The 20,586-nt window shown below is 34.6% G+C and overlaps 1 protein-coding gene across 3 annotated transcripts; it reads left to right on the top strand.

Annotated features, from left to right (window-relative positions):
• Positions 1–7,167: 7,167 nt before the first annotated feature.
• LOC138304920 (smad nuclear-interacting protein 1-like) lies at positions 7,168–19,314 on the top strand. 3 transcript variants are annotated; one of them, XR_011205650.1, is made up of 3 exons: positions 7,424–9,125; positions 11,854–17,112; positions 18,029–19,314. XR_011205650.1 is itself a non-coding variant. In XM_069245332.1 (2 exons), exons 1-2 carry the CDS (start codon positions 7,292–7,294, stop codon positions 12,790–12,792), a joined length of 1,035 nt encoding a protein of 344 aa, XP_069101433.1. In that variant the 5' UTR covers positions 7,168–7,291; the 3' UTR covers positions 12,793–19,314. The 3 variants fall into 3 exon arrangements, 2 of the variants coding, with proteins under 2 accessions (XP_069101433.1, XP_069101420.1); XM_069245332.1 differs by lacking the exon at positions 7,424–9,125 and adding an exon at positions 7,168–7,387 and having other exon boundaries at positions 11,854–19,314; XM_069245319.1 differs by having other exon boundaries at positions 11,854–19,314.
• Positions 19,315–20,586: the final 1,272 nt, after the last annotated feature.

Below are 20,586 nucleotides of genomic sequence, written 5' to 3'. Positions count from 1 at the left end.
GTCCCAAACAATGGTGGTAGCTTAAGTCTAGGCCAGATGGAAGAATAGTACCTTGTTTCTTATATCTCGATGACTTGGGTAATTATTTCAAAATTCACATTGAAGAAGTCTAGAGCAGTAGGGAGTACGGTGAACTTGCGTACGTATTTTATTGAGACATTTTCCCAATCCCTTGTCAAGCACTTAGAGCCTAATATACACGTACATATATTTCATATATAGATGATACTCCTTACTTATAGATGAATAACAGTTATATTTAATCGATTGGTGGAAACTAGTCTTTGATATGTTCACAGTTGTAAAGTAGAAGTGAATTGTTTTTACCCGCGAGTAGATAGTCTAGACCGTCTAGGGACATTAAAATTAAATTCCAATGTTTCAGGGATTCGAGATGCATACTTTTAAAATATATGTATACAGCATGTGGTATTTAATTAGTACATATACGTTCCTTTCTTAAAATACATTTACACGCAGCTTGTGGTAAAAGGATGTAACGTCATTGTACCCAAATTGATACTGTACCAAATTGATACCCAAATTGAGAAAATAGCTGAAACAATTGTTTTGATAAAGTCTACCTCATTTCTCAGTTGTGATACAAAATTATGCATCACTTATTGATAATTATGCTTTTTTAAGCAACTAATTCTTTTATTTTCTCTGAAACATAACTTTGAAATCGATAACTTGGTTTGAAACCTGTTAATCCCTAGAAATGTAGCCGTGCGACAATTGCTATTTGTACTATAATGGTGTTTTTTCAAAGCGTAAGGTCTCAAAGAAAGTTTTTATTAAATAATGAAATTTAAGATTTAAACACTCAACAGAAATAGAAAAAATATAGTTGCCACACAATATTTTTTTATTTAATAAAGTGCAAATTGCTCTTTTATAACGTTACTTCTCCATCTTGATTTTTACTTAAACTGTAACTAGATTCTTGTATCTTGATTAATTCATAATTATGTTGGTAGTATTTTTACATTGAAATTTTTTACAATCATTAAAAAATAATTGATAGTGTTCTTATGACATATTCACCATATTGGAACAATACAGGTTTAGGTAAACGCCACAGAAAACTGAATTTAAATCAGTGAAATATTACATAAGTCATTACGTGGTCTAACGGGGTTAATGATCATGAATTAGCGCAGTTAATGTTGTGAAAACACTTAAGTTGTACAATTTTTACAGTAAAATGTATAATTTAATTCGGTATAACTCAGTATAATAAGAGCAACTACACCCCCTTTATATAGTAAAATCACAAAATTCTGATATATATTGTTTGAGACGATATGATTAGAGACATGGAAACGGATCTGCAACTAAATTCGACCATGCATCCTCAGGATTGTGGATGCAATTTGATTGGACAATCAGAAAAGTCACCAGAACGTGGCTCTAATTAGCCTAAATACTTCGCTGATACTTCGCTGATGGCGGCCTCGTTGAAAGTGTACACACTTATAGAGAGGCATTGATGGTATTATAGATCTTGGTGGAGATAGGGGTTTTTCCCCCTCCTACACCGACTTTTGAGTTCCGGCTACGCACGCACAGATATTATAGAGGATTTACAAAAATTTAAAAGTATCACTATTAACAAAAAAATAAAATATCTATAAATTCAAGTCATAGGGACTGAAAATATGTATCATTTTAAAATATTGGTGTCAAATGAATTGAGGGTACCCTATGTGTATACGTACTAGTTAATAGATTTAGTTTCATAAAATTATGATCTATCTATAGGGTAGATTGATACAATGATATATAATGGGGAACACTGATACAAGTGGCGGGGCAATCCCCAAACAACTTGTACCTACTTAATGGTAAATGAGTATATAAACCTGAGTAGACTGGCGATTAGAATTGGTCTACAGGCTGCATATGTGTTTAATAGAGTCTCTTTTGCAGTTTCCTTAGACCAAATCTATTTTAAAAGTTACACTACCGGCCTCACTAAGGATGTTCACTTAAGACAAACTTGTTGTTGGTCTTCCAATATTTGTTTAGCTGAGTCTTAAAGCTGTTGATTGACTTGGCGTTGACTACCTCGTTTGGTAATGCATTCCAGTGATTGATGACTCTATTGGAGAAGGCATTTTTTGTTGTATTCAGCCTGACCTGTCTCTTGTACAGTTTGTGGGTATTTCCTCGGGTTGACTGGTATGGTCGACTACTAAACATTGTGTCTGAGACTATTTTATCATGCTTATTAATAATCTTGTATAGTTGAATCAAATCACAACGTTTTCGTCTATACTCCAGTGTAGGGAGACCCAATGTTCTAAGTCTGTCTTCGTAGAACAAGTCTTTGATATTTTTAATCCTCTTTGTAGCTCTACGTTGGACATTTTCGATTTTGATGATATCTTTTTGTAGGAATGGTGACCAGATGGTAGTGGCATATTCTAGGTGCGGTCGTACCAGGGATTTGTAAAGAGTTCTGAATATATGTTGGTCCATGTATGTAAATGTCTTAAAAATTACTCCCATGATACGATTTCCTTTTTGTGCTGCTATGTTAACTTTGTTCCGAGAAGTTCAGCTTCTCATCTATGATCACACCTAGATCCTTTTCTGTAGAGACTTTCTGGATAGTTATGTTTGAGGATTCGTTCCGGATGTTGTATTGGGATGTTTTCTCGTTGTTACCAATCTCCATATGTTTACATTTGGTAAGATTGAGAGTCATCAGCCAGTTCTCTGCCCACTTTACCATTTTATCTATGCTATTTTGTAGTTCTTGTCTGCTACCCAGAGTAGATATTTGTTTGTAAAGTTTGGTGTCGTCAGCAAACATTTTAGCGAGGCATGGCACAACTTCTGGAATATCATTTACATAGATCAGAAACAGTACAGGTCCCAGAACACTTCCTTGGGGAACTTCACTTGTTACAGGTAGACTATGGGAACGTGTTCCGTTAACAATTACTCGCTGTTCCATGTCCTTGAGAAAATTTCTGATCCATTGGAGTACTCTCCCTTTAATACCATATTGTTCCAGTTTGTGTAGCAGTAAGCTGTGACATACCTTGTCAAACGCCTTGCTGAAGTCCAGGTATATCACATCGGTATTGTGCCATTCATCCATTGATATTGTCCAGTCTTTCAGGCATTCCAGTAATTGAGTGGTACATGAACGTCCCTGTCTGAAACCGTGTTGCTCTTTTGTGAATAGGTTGTTGGTATCCATATGTTTGACAATTTCGTCTCTCACTATTCTTTGTAAAATCTTGCTAGGTACTGAGGTCTGGCTGATTGGTCTGTAGTTACTTGGGTCTTTCCTTGAACCTTTTTTGAATATTGGGCAAACGTTGGCTTTTTTCCATGGGTCTGGGAGTGTCCCTTCTTGGATTGATTTGTTGAATATAATAGTTAGTACACTTTTTATTTCATTAACTGTTTTTGCCAGCAGCATTGGATGGATATTATCTGGACCTGGTGATTTGTTAGGGTTGATTTTATTGATGGCTTTTTCAACTTGTGTGACAGTCACAGTAATCGTCTCAAGGGGTTCAGCATAGTTTCTGGTTGTAAGGTGTGGTCTTTCTCTGATTCTTTCCTCTGCAGTAAACACACTGGCGAAGTATTTATTCATAGTGTTGGCTATTTCTTCGGAGGTCGATGTTAGCTCTCCTGATGGCATTGTAACATTTCCAATCGTTGTAGCTGTGTTAGTTTTACTTCGAACATATTTCCAGAAAAGCTTCGGATTAGTTTTTATTTTTATCAGCCAGGTCTTTTTCGTAGTAGTATTTGGAGTGCCTCAGAGTTTGTGTAGCACGGTTCCTAGCCATTTTATAATCAGCAAAATTGTGAGCGGATTTACAATGTAGGTATTTGGTCCAGCATTTCCGTTTTCGTCTAACTGCATCCTTTGCTGTTTTGGATATGTATGGTTTTGAATTTTTTTTGGCTGTGAGTTTGATGTAGTGGAATGTTCTCCCTAATTTCCCTATCGAGTTGTTGACTGAAGACTTCCCAGGCTTCCGATACATTAGAACAGTTCTCAATGTCTTGTAGTTGGATGTTTGCAAGATTTTGCCTGATAGTTTCATAGTCTCCTTTATGGAAGTTGTATCTTGTTTTAGTGTTGTCTTTAGGGTTGCTATCAACATACACGATTAGGTCAAATGCCAGTACTAGGTGGTCACTGGAACCTAGACTTGGATTATACTCAAGATTTTCCACCATTCCTTCCTCATTTGTGATGATCAGGTCCAGGATATTACTTACTTGGCCTTCTCTATATCTAGTCGGATCCTTTACGTGTTGAAACATGTAGCAGTCCTCGATAGTAGACAGAAATTTGTTGGCAGGGTGGTTGTTTCCGACCGTTGTTGACATAGTCTCCCAGTTGATCTGTTTGAAGTTTATATCTCCTACTACTAATATATGTGTAAAGTTCATAGTATACAGCCTGTCAAAGATTTCTAGTATTTTATTGTTGTTCTCTTCTGTGTTATTGGCTCCTATAGATATTCCAAATAAGGAGTTGGTCTCTATTTCGTAGATTAATGGTGCAAGATACTTGATCTTCTAGAGGGTCTACAGTGAAATGCGTTCAAGCGTCCGGAATTGCTTTTCGGATCGTTCAAACCAGAAATCACGTGAATAGTTTCAACCAGTCGTATGCGCGTTTATCGGCTCGAATAAGCGTCAGTCAATAACTGTACATGTGGGCGGAGTTTAGTAACAGCGATAATCTAACTGAGGGCGGAGTTTACCTGTTACACATTCAAAAACTTACGCAATTTCAATCATTAATACCGAAACAATATGGTCTACATAATCGTAAAATAAAAACAGAATTACATGCATGTATATAATCATGAACTACATGTACAAAGTAACAGTCCCAGGTTAAAGTGAGTGGAAATTTGGTATTACTTCACAATACTACATGTATTTTATATGAAATCACAGGAGCAAGAGAGTCGTTACTATTACATGTACATATATATTCCAAACGTCAAAACATGCTTTCTTGAACTACAATAAGAGTGTTTTAGCACAACTTTTCATAGGTTTTAATACATATTTACAAGCATACTTTTAAACATTACTATTACAATTCATACAACTAACAATGAATATTAGAGGCTTCCGGATGAAACATCTTCATTAGGCAATTCTTTTTACTTTTACCCCGACCCTAATTTTTTTGTACGTAAAAGGATACTCCTATTAATAGTTTTACTCAAGGTCAATCTGAGCTGTTAATACCTTCTTTCTTAGTCAAATCTCCATTTATTCATTGTTAAATAAAGAGTCAAGAGTGAAAGACACTAATGTTTAATCATTCTATTGATAAATAGGAGACACATATCTGTTTAGTAAACAACTCGCTATTTTGCTTCTGAACTAGACGAAAAATATTTATATAAAAAAAACCTTCCTATCGACCTTATTTTTTTGCCGATGTAACCCTAAACAGACATTGTTTTGGCCCTATACATGTATATAGCTACATGTACAACCGTGTATGTTCTAGAGAACGTTTTACGAAGATGTCAAGATATAGTGTTGTTGTCTTTGATGATCATATATGGTAGGATTGACATAAAAACATGTTTGAAACCTTTTTATCTACAAGTGTATGCTAACAAGTCTTTGGTACAAAGGTGTGATCAAGTCAAATCAGTAGATCCATTTGAAGTCAACATTGTTTGCGCTACACCACATGGAGTCTAAACAATCGAGCAATTTCCAGGATTTCATTGTGTCGTTACAACATTTTACAGGGAGGAGTCTAATCCGGACTCTTGAACGCAGTTCACTGTAGCTCAACGTATTCCGAGCTGATGTTACTCTTAATGTAGATCACTACTCCTCTCTTCATGTTGCTAGCTACATAGTGGTGGTAGTTTTCTATCTTGTAGTGACGATCGTCATAAGTATATGATGGTTTTTTTTTGAAGAATCTCGGTTAGACATATTATGTCAGGGTGACTAATCCGTATAATGTCTTCTAATTCAGCTTTTTTGGTTTGTGTTAGTGTATCACAGTTCAAGTAAATAGTAGTTAGTTTCCCACATACTTCATTTTGAACATCATCTTGGGTAAAACTGGTAAAACAGGTATCCTATAATATGGTCTTTTGGGAACCTGATTCGGTAATGGTATCGTTGACCGGGTCATCGTCCGAATCAATTGCATATGCTAGTGTTTCCTCTTGGTCGTCCATGATGGAAATTTGGGAAGAGTTGAGAGTTGTATCATTATATACACTAGCTGTAACCATTCTCAACTTGGCTGACCTTTGGCTGGGCCTTATAGGACTTATAAAGTCTACTGATTGTAGTGACCGAACGTCATCCACGGTTGTTGATTTCTGGATGGTTGAAGGTTTTGGATGACTGGGGTTTCGGATAGGACCTGTGGCGGGGCTATCCCCAGACAGCAAGTCTTTCTCCTTAGATTTTTTGTTTATCTTGGTTCCAGAGGAGCTTGAGCTTGAGGAGGACTCCTTTAAGTTTTCCACAGTCTTTCTTGCTTTGAATTTTGCCTTTCGTTCCTCACGTTGTAGTTTGGTAAGATCTCTTGTCAATATGACATTCTTTAGAGATGGAGGGGCTCTGTCTTTGATATTTCTTGCCTTCTCCAGGAGTTGTTTACGCTCCTGTTTTGCCTTCATTACAGCTACTAGTGGCCTGGATTTGTCTTTGTTATGCTTGCCGAGTCTATACATGGAGAGTGTTTCCGGTATGGGTCCAGTGAGGGCTGTACATAACTGGTTAAAGACCTGGGTGTCATGGGTTTTTATTTCATCTGGTGTTTGGTTTTCACATTCAGGGTTTGTTCTTAATTCTGTATGAAACGTAGATTTGATAATATGCATTTTAGTTATATTAATCAGAGAATTAGATAGATTAATAAATAAAATCATTTTATGTATGGTTTAAGTGATTAAGAAACATCGGAGGTAACTCGTTCACACCAGTGCGGTGTCGAAAACATTTTACTGTAGAGTAATGAAATGACCAAATATATTACATCAATTGAGTTTTATGAAAGCGAGTGTTTTGTGCTGTAGTTTCAACAAAAGAATGAGTTATAGCATTCCGCATGTCAAAACTTTGTTAATTCCGGAAAATATAGGATAGGCCTGTGTAAGTACGTTTCCGTAATTACAATGATTAGGTGGCGCTACAATCGCATCAATACTTCCGGTTCTTCACAGAATTCTGTTGATTTCGAAACAACAAGTGGGTACGCCAGTGAAACGTTAGTCATACGTCCTGTATTTATATCCTTTCCAAACCAGACATGGTAAGAAGCTACACATCAAGTGATGATGAAGATGAAGTCAGATCGAAGCGAAAATACCACAGACAACGGTCATTTTCGAGGAGTCCAAAAAGGGTAACATCTTGCATTGAAAATTTCAAACGTTGTTCTGGGCCGTTTTCGATTATACGGTTTGACTGGTTGGACCTAGTAGTTCGTTTATTAATTAAAGACGGACCTGGTGATTTTATATTGTTTTCAGACGAGCTTTGGCAAAGCCCTCATAAGCCTGTATCAAAAACTGCAGGTCCGTCAGGATTTATACTTAAAATAATGACTTTAACCAACGGTCGAACCAGTTGTTCCGAATAAAACGAAAACGGCCCAGGCCTTAAAGTTCAGAACAAGATACAAGAAACTTTATTTAGTGTCGAATATATAAAAACATGGTAACATAAGCTCGGTCGAGCTTGTATTTCGACAAAACAAAGTATATTGTATATATAACAGAAAATTAAAACTAAAGCATCACAGTCGTCAGTAATTATAAGTACAGGCACTATATAAGCTATCACAGAATTGTTCACAGATTTATATTAAAAGGGGTGGCAACACAAGCAACAAAGCAAACCAAAATAAAAATAAAATAAAGACATAAAGACATGTGTTACACCACAGGATACAGGGAGACATTAAGAACAAAGTTTACACTTACAGTCCGGGCCGTCCCACTTACGGAGCAGCCTCCGAAACTCTGCATAGTTTTCAACCTTACGCAGGTCATTTGGGAGGCTGTTCCATATGCGGGACGCCTCGTACCTGAAAGATTTCTTACCATACCTGGTGGTGTTAACTCTGGGTAGGTTTGCTTTGTTTTCAGATCTGAAATTATAAATGTTTTCTTGTTTTTTAATAAGGTTACATATGTAGTCAGGAGCAATATTGTTAAAAATTTTAAAAACCTCACAGGCCATCATTTTCATCCTGTGGACATGTAAAAAGGACAAATTTGATCCGGCTAGCAGTTCTTTAAGGTTAGAGGTGTAGTCATTATGAATGAAACGCAAGCCCCTCTCTTGCACTCGTTCAATTTTTCTAGTTGCAGAAATACTGCAGAAATGCCAAATAAGGGGACAATAGTCAAAGTTTGATAAAACAAAACATTTGTAAATTAAAATTTTGGTTGCTTTTGGTAAAAAATGTCCGATCCTTTTCAGAACTGCTAGCTGCTTAAATGCTTTCCTGCATATATCTGAAACATGTTTATCAAATTTTAAAAGATGGTCGATTTCGATACCTAAAAGTTTAACACTATCTTCACAAACAATTTCAGTGTTAGAGGTATTAAAATATTTCACAATGTTCTTACCCAGAGAGATAGCCTGGAATTTCTCTGGATTTGCCTTCATTCCATTTATGTTAAACCACTTAATTAAAACACTGGCTTCATCTTCTAAAACTGTCTTAAGATTGTTTATATTTTGACTAAAATAACCTAGGGTATTGTCGTCGGCATAGTTATATAATGTAGCTTCTTTGATGAAATAAAATATATCATTGATAAAAATGTTAAAAATCAAAGGCCCCAGTATTGAGCCCTGGGGGACGCCTTTAATGAGGGACACCCACTCGCTGGTGATGCCCCCCAAACCAACCCTCTGCTTCCTGTCCCCCAGGTAGCTACCCATCAGATGAACAGCATCAGCTGATGCCCCATAAGTTTGCAGTTCCTGAGGAACAGGTCATGCGGAATACAGTCGAAGGCCTTGGAGAGATCCATCAAAATAGCCCCAACCTGGTTGCGGCAATCCAAGGCCTGTCTCCAGTCCTCCAGCATGCGCAGCAGAGTGGTCTGGCACCCAAAGCCCGATCTGTAAGCCGCTAAAAAAGGATGAAAGATATCTTTAAAAAAGGATGACAGCTGATCATGCAGAATTCTTTCGATGATTTTAGAGATGCTAGGAAGTATGCTCACTGGTCTATAATTACTTTTGTCTAAAGGGTCGGTTTTTTTTTAATACTGGTGTTACTTGAGCATATTTTAATTGATCCTGAAAGGTACAGTGGGATATAGAAAAATTTAGGAGATCCGAAAGAATTGGGCTAATAGAATCATTACACGACTTCAGAATTCTGCATGATATGCCGTCAACCCCTGTGGCTTTCTTCTTTTTCAATTTCGTAATAACCTTTGACACATATGCATCTTTATTTTCCACTTGAGAGAAAGTAAAATTGGAGGTACTGGTAGGGTTTACGTGATCTTCAATGTTAACAATACTTTCATGAGTATCAAAATTTCTGTCTACCATGTTTTGTCCTTATGTTCTCAGCCACAGTGCTAAAATATGAGTTAAAAATTTCACAGACTTTGGTTTTCACTTAAAACTTGATCTCCATCACATAGTATAATATTGTTGTCCCCCTTGACAACTTTCTTCGATATAAAATGTTTGATGGTAGGCCAAAAATCTTTACACTGTGGACCTTCCCCACATCGAGCTTTGAAGTATTCTGAAATGGATTGCTTTTTTAATTTATTCACAAAATTTCTCTGTTTCCGGTAGCATTCCCAGTTTTTGGTAGTTTTAGAATTTTGATATTTATTAAAGCTCATACATTTTTTATAAATAGCTCGTCTGAGGTTTCCATTCATGTAAGGTAATTTATTTGGTCCGGTTCACCTCTCTTTAATAGGAGCATGATCATCAATGACATCCTTTAAAAGTTTCTCATGAGCCCAATACACATCATTTGGGTCATCAAAAATATAACAGACAGAAAAAGGTATTTTATTTACATCATTGCTAAATTTTTCTTCATCAAAATGTTTAAAACTTCTATATTTACAGCTAGATTTCTCGAAACGTGGAGTGTTTCCTTTTATGACAATACTTATCATGTCATGCCAATCACTGATGCCACATTTACAGATAAAGGGATTTATGCAAAATTGTGGCTGGTTTGTAAGAATTACATCGACAAGGGATGATACACAGTTTTTAACATGACATGTTGCCCGAGTGATTAGATTTTTAAAATCAAAGACATCACATATGTCTTGCAGTACACCACTTTTATTGGTATCCAGCATGTCATAGTTTAAATCTCCTAAAAGTAAAATGGTATCGAATTTGGTACTAAGTTTGTCTAATCCAACAGAACGTTTTCGTATTTGTAGATTTAGCACAGAGCCTTGAGAATAATTATTCATTAGTATGTGTATCATGTATGTTAATTATGTATTTGATATAGTTCACATATATGTACATAACTCCTCAAGTGATAATTAAAAATAATTTGAGAGATTTAGAATATATACTGCAGTAAATGGAACCCTTCCTGCTTCCATCAGGTTGGGAAAAAACCACTAACTTGCGTATTATATGCAAACTGGAGTATTATACCCCAATTGGAGTATGGATTTGTTACTAAAAATAGATAAAATGCTTTAAAATGAACTTTTCCCAAATATTTTCCCAAATCGCTTTTATTTTACTATGAAACAGAATACAAATGCAAAACTTATATTCATTTGCATGTCGGAAAGTATTGAAAATAGATGCAATACTTTGAGGAAAGTTGCATGAAGTTACTGAGTAACAAACGCTTCAAATGCATAAATTTTAGTAAAATGTACTTTATCTTGGCATATATTAATGCGATTTTTTGAAAAGTATAGCAAAAGTTTAGATTCAGCGATTTAGGCTATTTTTAGTAACAAATCCATACTCCAATTGGGGTATAATACTCTAGTTTGCGTATAATACGCAAGTTGGTGGTTTTCCCCGACCTGATACATGATATGAAGACTGTCACTGCATCTATCCGACTATCGTAAACAGTTAACTGATTTGATCACAGGATTAGAGTACTATATACAAACATGTACATAATATTATATATAGGCCATGATAGGGTATATTTATATATATTTATGCTTTATCTTACTGACAGAATGTCAAACTCATGTGCTCTGATCATAATTCAGTAATTTGATTTGATCTATTAAAATAAAATCTTTCCAGTCCTGCAGTCCACTTCTGCTACTTCCATTTTCCAAGTATTCGCCCCAATACTCAACAACTCAAAAGAGTTCTCACATCGTCTGCTTGAATCAGGGGGTTGGCAATTCGAAGCTTGCCAAGTTTTTAGAGAAATGCAGAAGATTCTAACCCATGACCTCTGAACACTAGCTAGATGCTCTGTTAATTGAGCTACCAGGCCCTGATTTCTCAAAATGAACTTATGTCAAAAACTGACTTAAGTCATAAATTTTCATATAAGTTAAGGAGAAAAACATAAGTTTTTACTTAAGTCTGCACTTTTGTTTTGAGAAATCAGTGCCTGGTCACCGATTATCAACCCAGTCCAGTCCCATTACACAATATATATATAATATAAATGCAATGAGTGAAGTGAAGTTTTGTACACTATTTAAAAATTTTAAAGTGAAAGTCATGTGGTATATGTATAAACTTGATATTAGTTTTGGATTAGGTAATGAATATTAGTTTATGTAAGATTTTAAGAATCCAATGGAATAAATTTGTACTTGAATGGCTTTTAAATGGTATTTTCTTTTGTCTTTTTTTTTTCAGGAATCCAAGCATGGAAAAAAGAAAAAGAAATCACGATTTGATGAATCTAAATCAGTAAGTAGAAGTCCACCTCCGAAAAGGAAAATAAAAACAGAACCAGAATCTCCAGAGTATGATGAAAGGGAGAGGACTCACAGCAGAAAGCATCACAGACACAGAGACGATCACGAGAGGAGAAAAGACGAATACAAACACAGGAAAGAAGAAAAAAGTCATCGTCGCATTAAACAGGAACCTGATGATGACAGAGGACACAGAAGAGATCATGATAGAATGAGAGAGCAAAGACAAGAGAGAGAAAGGAATGATGATAGGAGAAGAGAGGCCAGAAGGCAAAGGGGAAATAACCCATTCAAAACAGAAGATGATGGTTTTGAATATGGGCAACAACAAGCTGCCAACAGCGCAGATAAAGAGCCAGAAAACAAAGATAAACCAGACTTTAAACTCTCAGGAAAACTCACAGAGGACACAAATACATATCGTGGTGTAGTGATTAAATATAACCAGCCCCCAGAGGCAAGAAAGCCCAAGAAACGGTGGAGGCTGTATCCATTTAAAGGGGATGAAGCCCTGCCTGTGTTACATATTCACAGAATGAGTGCCTATTTGATGGGAAGAGACAGACTGGTTGTTGACATTCCTACGGATCATCCGTCTTGTTCTAAACAGCATGCTGTCCTACAATATAGACTTGTGAACTTTGAGCGAGAGGACGGTACAACAGGTCGTAAGGTTGCTCCATATATCATAGATCTTGACTCCTCAAATGGCACCTATGTAAATAATCAAAGGATAGATCCTCAAAGATATGTGGAATTGTTTGAGAAAGACATGCTGAAGTTTGGGTTCAGTTCTAGAGAGTATGTTTTACTTCACGAAAAGACTGATACATCAGAAGTAGTTGATCAGGACTCGGGATCTGGATCAGATACCTAAATCATCAGTTACTGTGAAAATTTATCATGGGATCACGATCAGATACCTAAATCATCAGTTACTGTGAAAATTTATCATGGGATCACGATCAGATACCTAAATCATCAGTTACTGTGAAAATTTATCATGGGATCACGATCAGATTACTAATTATAAATTATCAGTTACTGTGAAAATCTGTCATTATTTCTATCTATGTGCTATTGTCTACTTGTATTGAATATTACATATGCTGAAATTTTCATGACTATATTTTCACAAATATCAAACATCTTTCATAATTACTCCTTTGAGACAAATTTTGTTTTATACCTAGAGTAGATAACTCTTCAGTATATATAGTGGTTAGCCACATAAGAAGGGTCACAAATTAATGAATGCTGCAATTTTATTAAATTTATGCGTTTATTTATTATTTGTGATTTGTGGTAAAACAATTTATTTTGTATTTACAGATTGCAACTGTAATTCTTTGTACAGCATAGGGACATTTAACAGTAGAGGATAAACTTGAAGAACATGAATTGCTTTTTTTTTAACATTACGCAACTGTCTTATCTTATGTGTTATTAATTATCATTTAAAACAAAACAAGTAAACATTTAATCAAAAGCCATGTGATATCTGTATGGATAATTTCTGTAAACAATGCATTTAATAATTTTCATCTGTCAAAATACGTTAATTCTGCTGATGGTCTGTCCACCAAAATCATCAATCTCTTGGTCAGAAATGATGTCCCCATTTATTTTTGCTTTTTAGTCAAACTTAAGAATCTTTTGTGTTGCAAGAGAATCCCACACGAACACTTTTACTGTATGTTAGACTAGAAAAAATTATTGTCAAGGTGAAATGTCTTCAAATGTCAGATAATTAATGATTAATAATAGAAATAAATTCAACTTTTTCAGTGACTTTCTTTTATTCTGACTCAGAAATTGTAAGTAATTTACGATTAATTTCTATTGTTTGAATGAAAGTCTTATTTTTATATATTGTATATCTTTTTTATGTTCAAATGGTATCTATTGTTTTGCATGATACTTGGGCTAAGTACCCAGAACACTTATTTGTTTACTGAACAGCAGGACATGTACATACCAAATCCTGATATACTGATAACACTAGAGTTTGTTCTCAAGTGTTGAATACTTTAATGAACAGCATTACTTGTGTTTGTATTTAGTTGAATCACTCCCACAGTGTATAACTTCATGACCACATGGTCTTGTCATCCTTCCCCAATATAAAGTCATGCTGGATGGAATTCAAATTTCTTTTATCAAAATTACAACAGTAATGTGGTGTAGTTCATTGCAATATATATCTGAAAAAAATATTGATATTATTCAGTTATTCAAATGTTGGTTAAAACATGACCGAAAAATGTATAACATGTATCTGTATAAGTTAGACCATTCTTTTGAAATATTTTAAGATTATATAATTTGATGTTTTATGAACTTTTGATGAGCATTACTTGTGAATTCATGATAAAGAATACTGAAGAATTGGGTTCTAAATTAAATGACTAGAATAAGTAACAGATAGCAAGTGGATAAGGACGGAAGTATGTCATCTATTGTGTAATAAATACTGAACTAAAGGTTTTTCTTAGATGGCATGTTCATATCAGAAAGGCTACTGGTTTTATGAAAACCAATGACTAAACATAATGTCTTTATTTTGTAAAGAAATAATAATATTTTTCATGTAAAACGTGTTTGTTTTGTTTTTGTCACTAATGTTTATGTGTTTCTGACATAGACAATATACATTGTATACAGGTGTTAACTGTAGGGTACCGGTAAATTTGTTTCATTTCAGACAATATTTTTATATTTATTGAGCAGGAGATATACATTTGTATATTATATACATTGTATACATCATACAATACATGTACATGTATATAGATAATATTATCTAATAAGGCATGTAACTTCCAAAACGAACCTCACTAATAAGCATCAATCTCTAGTGCAATCAAAAATGTTCTTTTGTCTTAATAGAATTAATTTGGTTATATATTAAGTATAAGGTGGTGGTAAGCCCCAGAACTACCCATAACTAGGACTAGTGGTGAATAAGTACTTATATAAGTATTTATACTTGGATCCACTGCATTCTATACTAGAAGCAAATCTTTCTGGTATATGTTTTTCAAAACGAAGTGGGCGTCGTTTTGTTTATATATGAGCGCATTTACATGTTCATACATATTTATTTAAATTTCTGACCGGTTAAATGTCAGTCTAGCTAGGAGGGGAGGTAACTCTCTCATGATTGCTGCTTTCCTACACGTTTATTATAGATTTAAATAGGTTCCCGCGTTTAATTCTCCAAACCAATTTCTCAATTCATCGTGAAGGACGCCAAAGGGACGAAGAAAAATGTCCATTATACATAGGTCACTTATGTAGTAAATTGCATCAGGTTGACGAGTCTGTCCTTTATAGACAGGTGTCCTTTATAGTACTGTAGGTTTTTCTGTTTATTAATGGTGTAAATTTACATGCTTATCATTAATTCGGCACAGTTGAACAAAAGTAACTTGAACAGTTGTTACTATGCATTATAACTAAATGCTATATATGTATTTCTAATAACACACATTTGTTCTTCGTATCCATAGCAGTCTTTTTGTCAGCCAACTGAAAGACGTTCAATGCTTATACTTACATTTGGTTACAATTTTATGATGAAATCCAAAGGGATTTTGCATCTATAATGAATTATCATTCGTTTTCGTGTGGATCGAACAGTCATTTTAACAGCCGTTTACCTTGATCATTGGCACGACATTTGTGACGTAACAATGATAATGACATCATATTAAGCGTTTGAAGTTCATAAACTACATTAATGCAAACTGCGCTTGGCAAGGTCACATAGTGGGACCGCAGTGAAAATGTAAACATAAATGTATAAGCATCGACATTTGTTTGACCATCAAATGCAGATGGTTACTTTAAATTACACAACACCTTAATACAGGGATGAAAATGTTCAGCCAATTGGCTGATTTCAGCCTTTTTTTACTTTCAAAAAATAGGTTCCTGGTACCTGTAATTCCATATAATTTCCACCCAAAAATTAAATTTCAGCCTTTTTCAAAATTTTCCATTTTCATCTCTGTTAATAACATCACGGGACTAGTTGATTGGGTAGGCTTAACGCCCTATTTACTGCATGAACACCATTAACCGCTTAACTCCCAAGATTTTTGTGTGGCACTAACGGGAATCCAATATTTTGTTTCAAAGTGATTTTTCGCCCTTTTGCATCAACATTTTGGCTAAACAACCCATATATGATTAGAAACTTCAGATCACACCCTTTTCAGATTTTGCGTTAATGACGTTACCATAGCAACCGGAATTTGGAACTTTCACAAAAATGTTAAAGTTTCTTACATTTAAAGTTCCTAAGCCGATGAAAGTGATCATTGAATAAGAGATGAAAGTTCTATAGGATGTCATATTTTAAATTTAGTTTTGGTTGTTACCATGGTTACCAAGAAATATTCAAACCCTATGATTTTTGAAACGTTTTGATTTAGCACTGTATTTGTCTTGCTTTAGCTGTGGCAAAAATGTTTTATATTATATTTTTGTTGGCGAGGGTTACCTCGCCATTGTGATCGTGGTTGCAAAATTCTCTCACAGTCAATTTCCTCAATATGATTGGCTAAGAACTTGCTCGCAGATACTAGCGCTCCTAGCGGCAGTGTATTCAACAACTTTGATTTTACCGGGAATTTTAAATAGCAAATTTTGAGTATGAAAGTTACTGAAATAAGCGTATCTGTAATGTTGAAATAGGAATAGTAGATAACTGCTTTCATATCCTTACCATATACATCGTCCAAATGATCTTAGATTGGAAAATTTTCACTTGAATTGTGTACAATGTATCTAGACTTTTCGTCCTGAAAATGTTGTTTTCAATACATGAAGACGTTTCGTCCCGAAAATGCTTCGCTTCGCCCCACGCGTTTAGTCCCTACTAGTGACAATTATCCCGCAACGGAAAAAATGAAATCTATATTTCACCTCAAACATTAAAATTGTTACAATAATGATTTTTACAATTTGAATCACATTAGTTCGGGAGCAAATATATTTCAGGACGATATGGAGATTTGTTTATCACGGCTGCGTTATGCCACATGTACGTGTAAATCCACAATGGAAGAAAGACAACTCTAACAAAATTTTGGACAAACTTGGACTACCGATAAAATAGCACGTGACAGACGGTGAACATTTTGTAAATGTCCAAGGTGGCGTAATCTTTAAACTAACGGCAGTTAATAAGGTATGAATGTTTACCACATCCATTATTATCGATAATTTTATAAGCACATGTATAAATATCAGATTATATCTATATACTAAAGCACATTCAGAGATTACCACTAAACCATACTTTTAAAACATTTTAGTTATTTTCACCACAGGAGCTTGACGTTCTGATCATATACATACAGCATATTCATTAAACTAGGTAATACGAAGTATAAATTTTTGGCCGAATGACATAAATCATATGTGGAATGTTCATATAACTCGAAGTGATATTTTTTGGACTACTAGATCGACGAAAATGCCGATTTCTTCTTCATAATTCTTCCGTAAAAAGGCACTTAAAAAGCTGTTTCAATCTGTAACAAATGTAGAGAAAACTGTTAATTGTTTAGCAATTATCCTGAGTTATATTTTACCAACAAGCATCAGAGATTAGCAATTAAAACTTACATAAACATATTCCCGACTCTCACTTGCATTGTGTGATCACTCGAGCGGAACTAATCTCTACCACCTGGCACAGTCTTACAAATGCCCACATGATCACTGTTTTTAGTGCGATTACATCTTAGGGTGTGAACAATGTTAGTTTTTTTTAACTTTTTACTCAACAAAATAGACTTTGCGCACCATCATTTTCTGTATAACTTATTAATTTACCACTGTACCCATGCATACGTGTGTATTTATACTTCTTTGTGCACATTATATAACAACGGCTATAGACTGTATATTACAATCAATTTATGAAGGACAAAACTCTTACATGTAAGAACAGGAGGACTGAAGAACAGCGGGAATTAAACTTCAATAATATTTCCTCTATGCTGGTATTGCTATTTATGATTAAAATGTTTAATTATATGATATTAGCCTTTTCAGTAATTACTCTGTTAATACATTTATTGTTTCCTTATGTTTTACAGAATGTCAGCATGCATGTATCATTTCAACTGGAAACAGCCTAGGAGAAGAATTGTGTGAACAAAAAGAAGTAATTTTCAACTGTGGAAGCTTAATATTGTAATGATTTTCAATCCGAAAATAATTACTATCATCATCTTCAAATTCCTAATTCTGAATTTAACTGTAATATGATTTAAGCATATACCTGATATTTGTTAATATTCTATGACATGTACATGCTTGAAATGAAATGAATAAATAAAAGATTATTTAAATTTAAAACACAATATGACATTAGCTGTTAATACTTTTTGTCAAAAACATATTAAGCTTATCGTTCATAACACACTCGTCATCACCTTCGAGACAATTTAATGAAAATCAATTAAACATTATTTGTATAACACAGGTCGTCTTATGTTTTCCCCGCCTTGACTATCAATGTTCCCTGATCACTCTGAAAGTATTGATTTTACCTTTTTTTTGGTCACCACATGAACTGCCTTTAAATCAATCACACCAATGAAACATACATTTACTGCATTCATTATAACACTGTAAGGCAATTCTGCAAGATCAGCGAACATTATTGATTTACCTTGAATATCTACATGCATGGTACCATATGTAACAGGAGAGGAGAAAATGTAGCGGCAAGACCGGGATTCGATCCCGGGACTCTCCGAACACTAGCTGAGTGCTCTAGTCACAGCTCTACCGACTGAACTACCTGGTCATCGATAATCGACCCAGTCCAGTCCCGCTACACTCCTCCCTCTTTTTTTGAATACATACGAGACCCTTTCAAACACCACAACCGTTGGTTATTTAGTTGGGTGCCAATTCTGTAACAGGAGAGAAGAAAATGTAGCTCTTCTGACTGAGCTACCTGATCGCCGATAATCAACCCAGTCTGATCCCGCAACAAATATTTATCTGGTTATTTTATCTCCCTTCCTTTCTTCAATCTACCTTTATGACTTAGAATCTTACCTGGTGGAAAAGAATATTTTGTCTTACAAATCTTGACAAATTATGCACACTGTGATTGTTGCAAGCTAAACTACGTATCCGCTAGCTGGTTGCTGTTGATTGTTAATGATCTCAAACACACTAATTACTTATTGTGCCAATTTAAGTAAATATATTCTACTCTTTTCAAATATTCCTGATTACTATTCATGTGTAATATCTCAAAAAATTGACATGTGCAAGGAGTACGGCGGACCAGACCGCCAATGTTTTGGACATCTGCTAGATATTTCAGTTTCAGGTTACGGTGACCAATAAAAGAAAACAAACACAATGCGGTTTTCATATGTTATTTCTTCTAAATACAACACTTTTTGGATAAGTTGTCAAGCATTTATGGGGAATATTTTGCATTGAAATTGTCACCTTCATACATCGGTTTTGGGACTCCCTGGACATTGTTTTCCCCATTTTGTTGATGTGCAAAATATACTGATAGTAGATTTTTTAAGCATTTTCAGCCCTAAAAATTACCTGCGCAAAATTAAACCAGTTTTTACGGTATATGATATTGGAATGTATCCCAAACTTTTTATCATACTATTTGCCAATAACACTGTTATGATATCAGAAATATCTGATGGTCTACAACAAGTGTTACATGAATTTTAACAATATTGCATAACATGGAAATTAGAACTTAATATCAGAAAGATAAAAATTGTGATATTCTCAAGACGTAAATCGGTACCACAACACCAGTTGATGTTATGGAATACAAAATTAGATTTATAAGAATTGTTTACATATCTAGGTACAGACAATAATGTTAGTGGTAGCGTTTTTAAAGAAAGGGGAAAAACCTGCTGAACAAACAATTAAATCGGTGTTTGCTGTTTATAAGAAATAAAGGAATGTATCTCTTCCTGTTCATCTTAAACTGAAAATATTTGATTCACTTGTAATGACAGTTTTATTTTACTCATCAGAGGTATGGGGATTTGAAAATAAAAAATGTTGTAGAAAAATTCATTTGTAATTTTGTAAAACGATCCTGAAGTTAAGAAAGTGTACAAACAATTTCATGGTCTATGGTGAGCTAACAAGTTATCCGGTTTGAATTGAAGTTCGGATACAATGTATATCAATCAACTTGCTGTTTTACAAAAGAATAATTACAAACTTGTTAAAAGTATACCAATTGACCAATTTATTCAAAAATCACATGGTGATATTGATAAGTCTTCTAGAGGACATACATATTCTATATTTAAGACATTTTGGCATAGAAAAGTATGCCCCTTGTCTTTCTCTGCTGCAAAACAATACATGTTAACTGATACTGTGGTCCCAGGAACTTGATGACAATAGTCATTAAGAATGGATATTTTCATTAACATCAAATTAACAAGGAAAATGCTAAAGGTGTTATAAAATCATTTGACATATAACATCATAGGAAATATTAGAATGGGCTTCCAAGATTTTAGTATGTGTCTCTTATTTTACACTTTGGTGTCCAAGGAATCCTCAAAAGTCCAAACTGGAAGGAACACCAGCCAAATTTATTTCTTATTGTACAAAACTACAGTAGTATTGACCTTAG

The sequence above is a fragment of the Argopecten irradians genome, chromosome 1, assembly GCF_041381155.1.
Source record: "Argopecten irradians isolate NY chromosome 1, Ai_NY, whole genome shotgun sequence".
NCBI lineage: Eukaryota > Metazoa > Mollusca > Bivalvia > Pectinida > Pectinidae > Argopecten > Argopecten irradians.
This window is presented reverse-complemented; position numbering and strand designations above follow the sequence as displayed.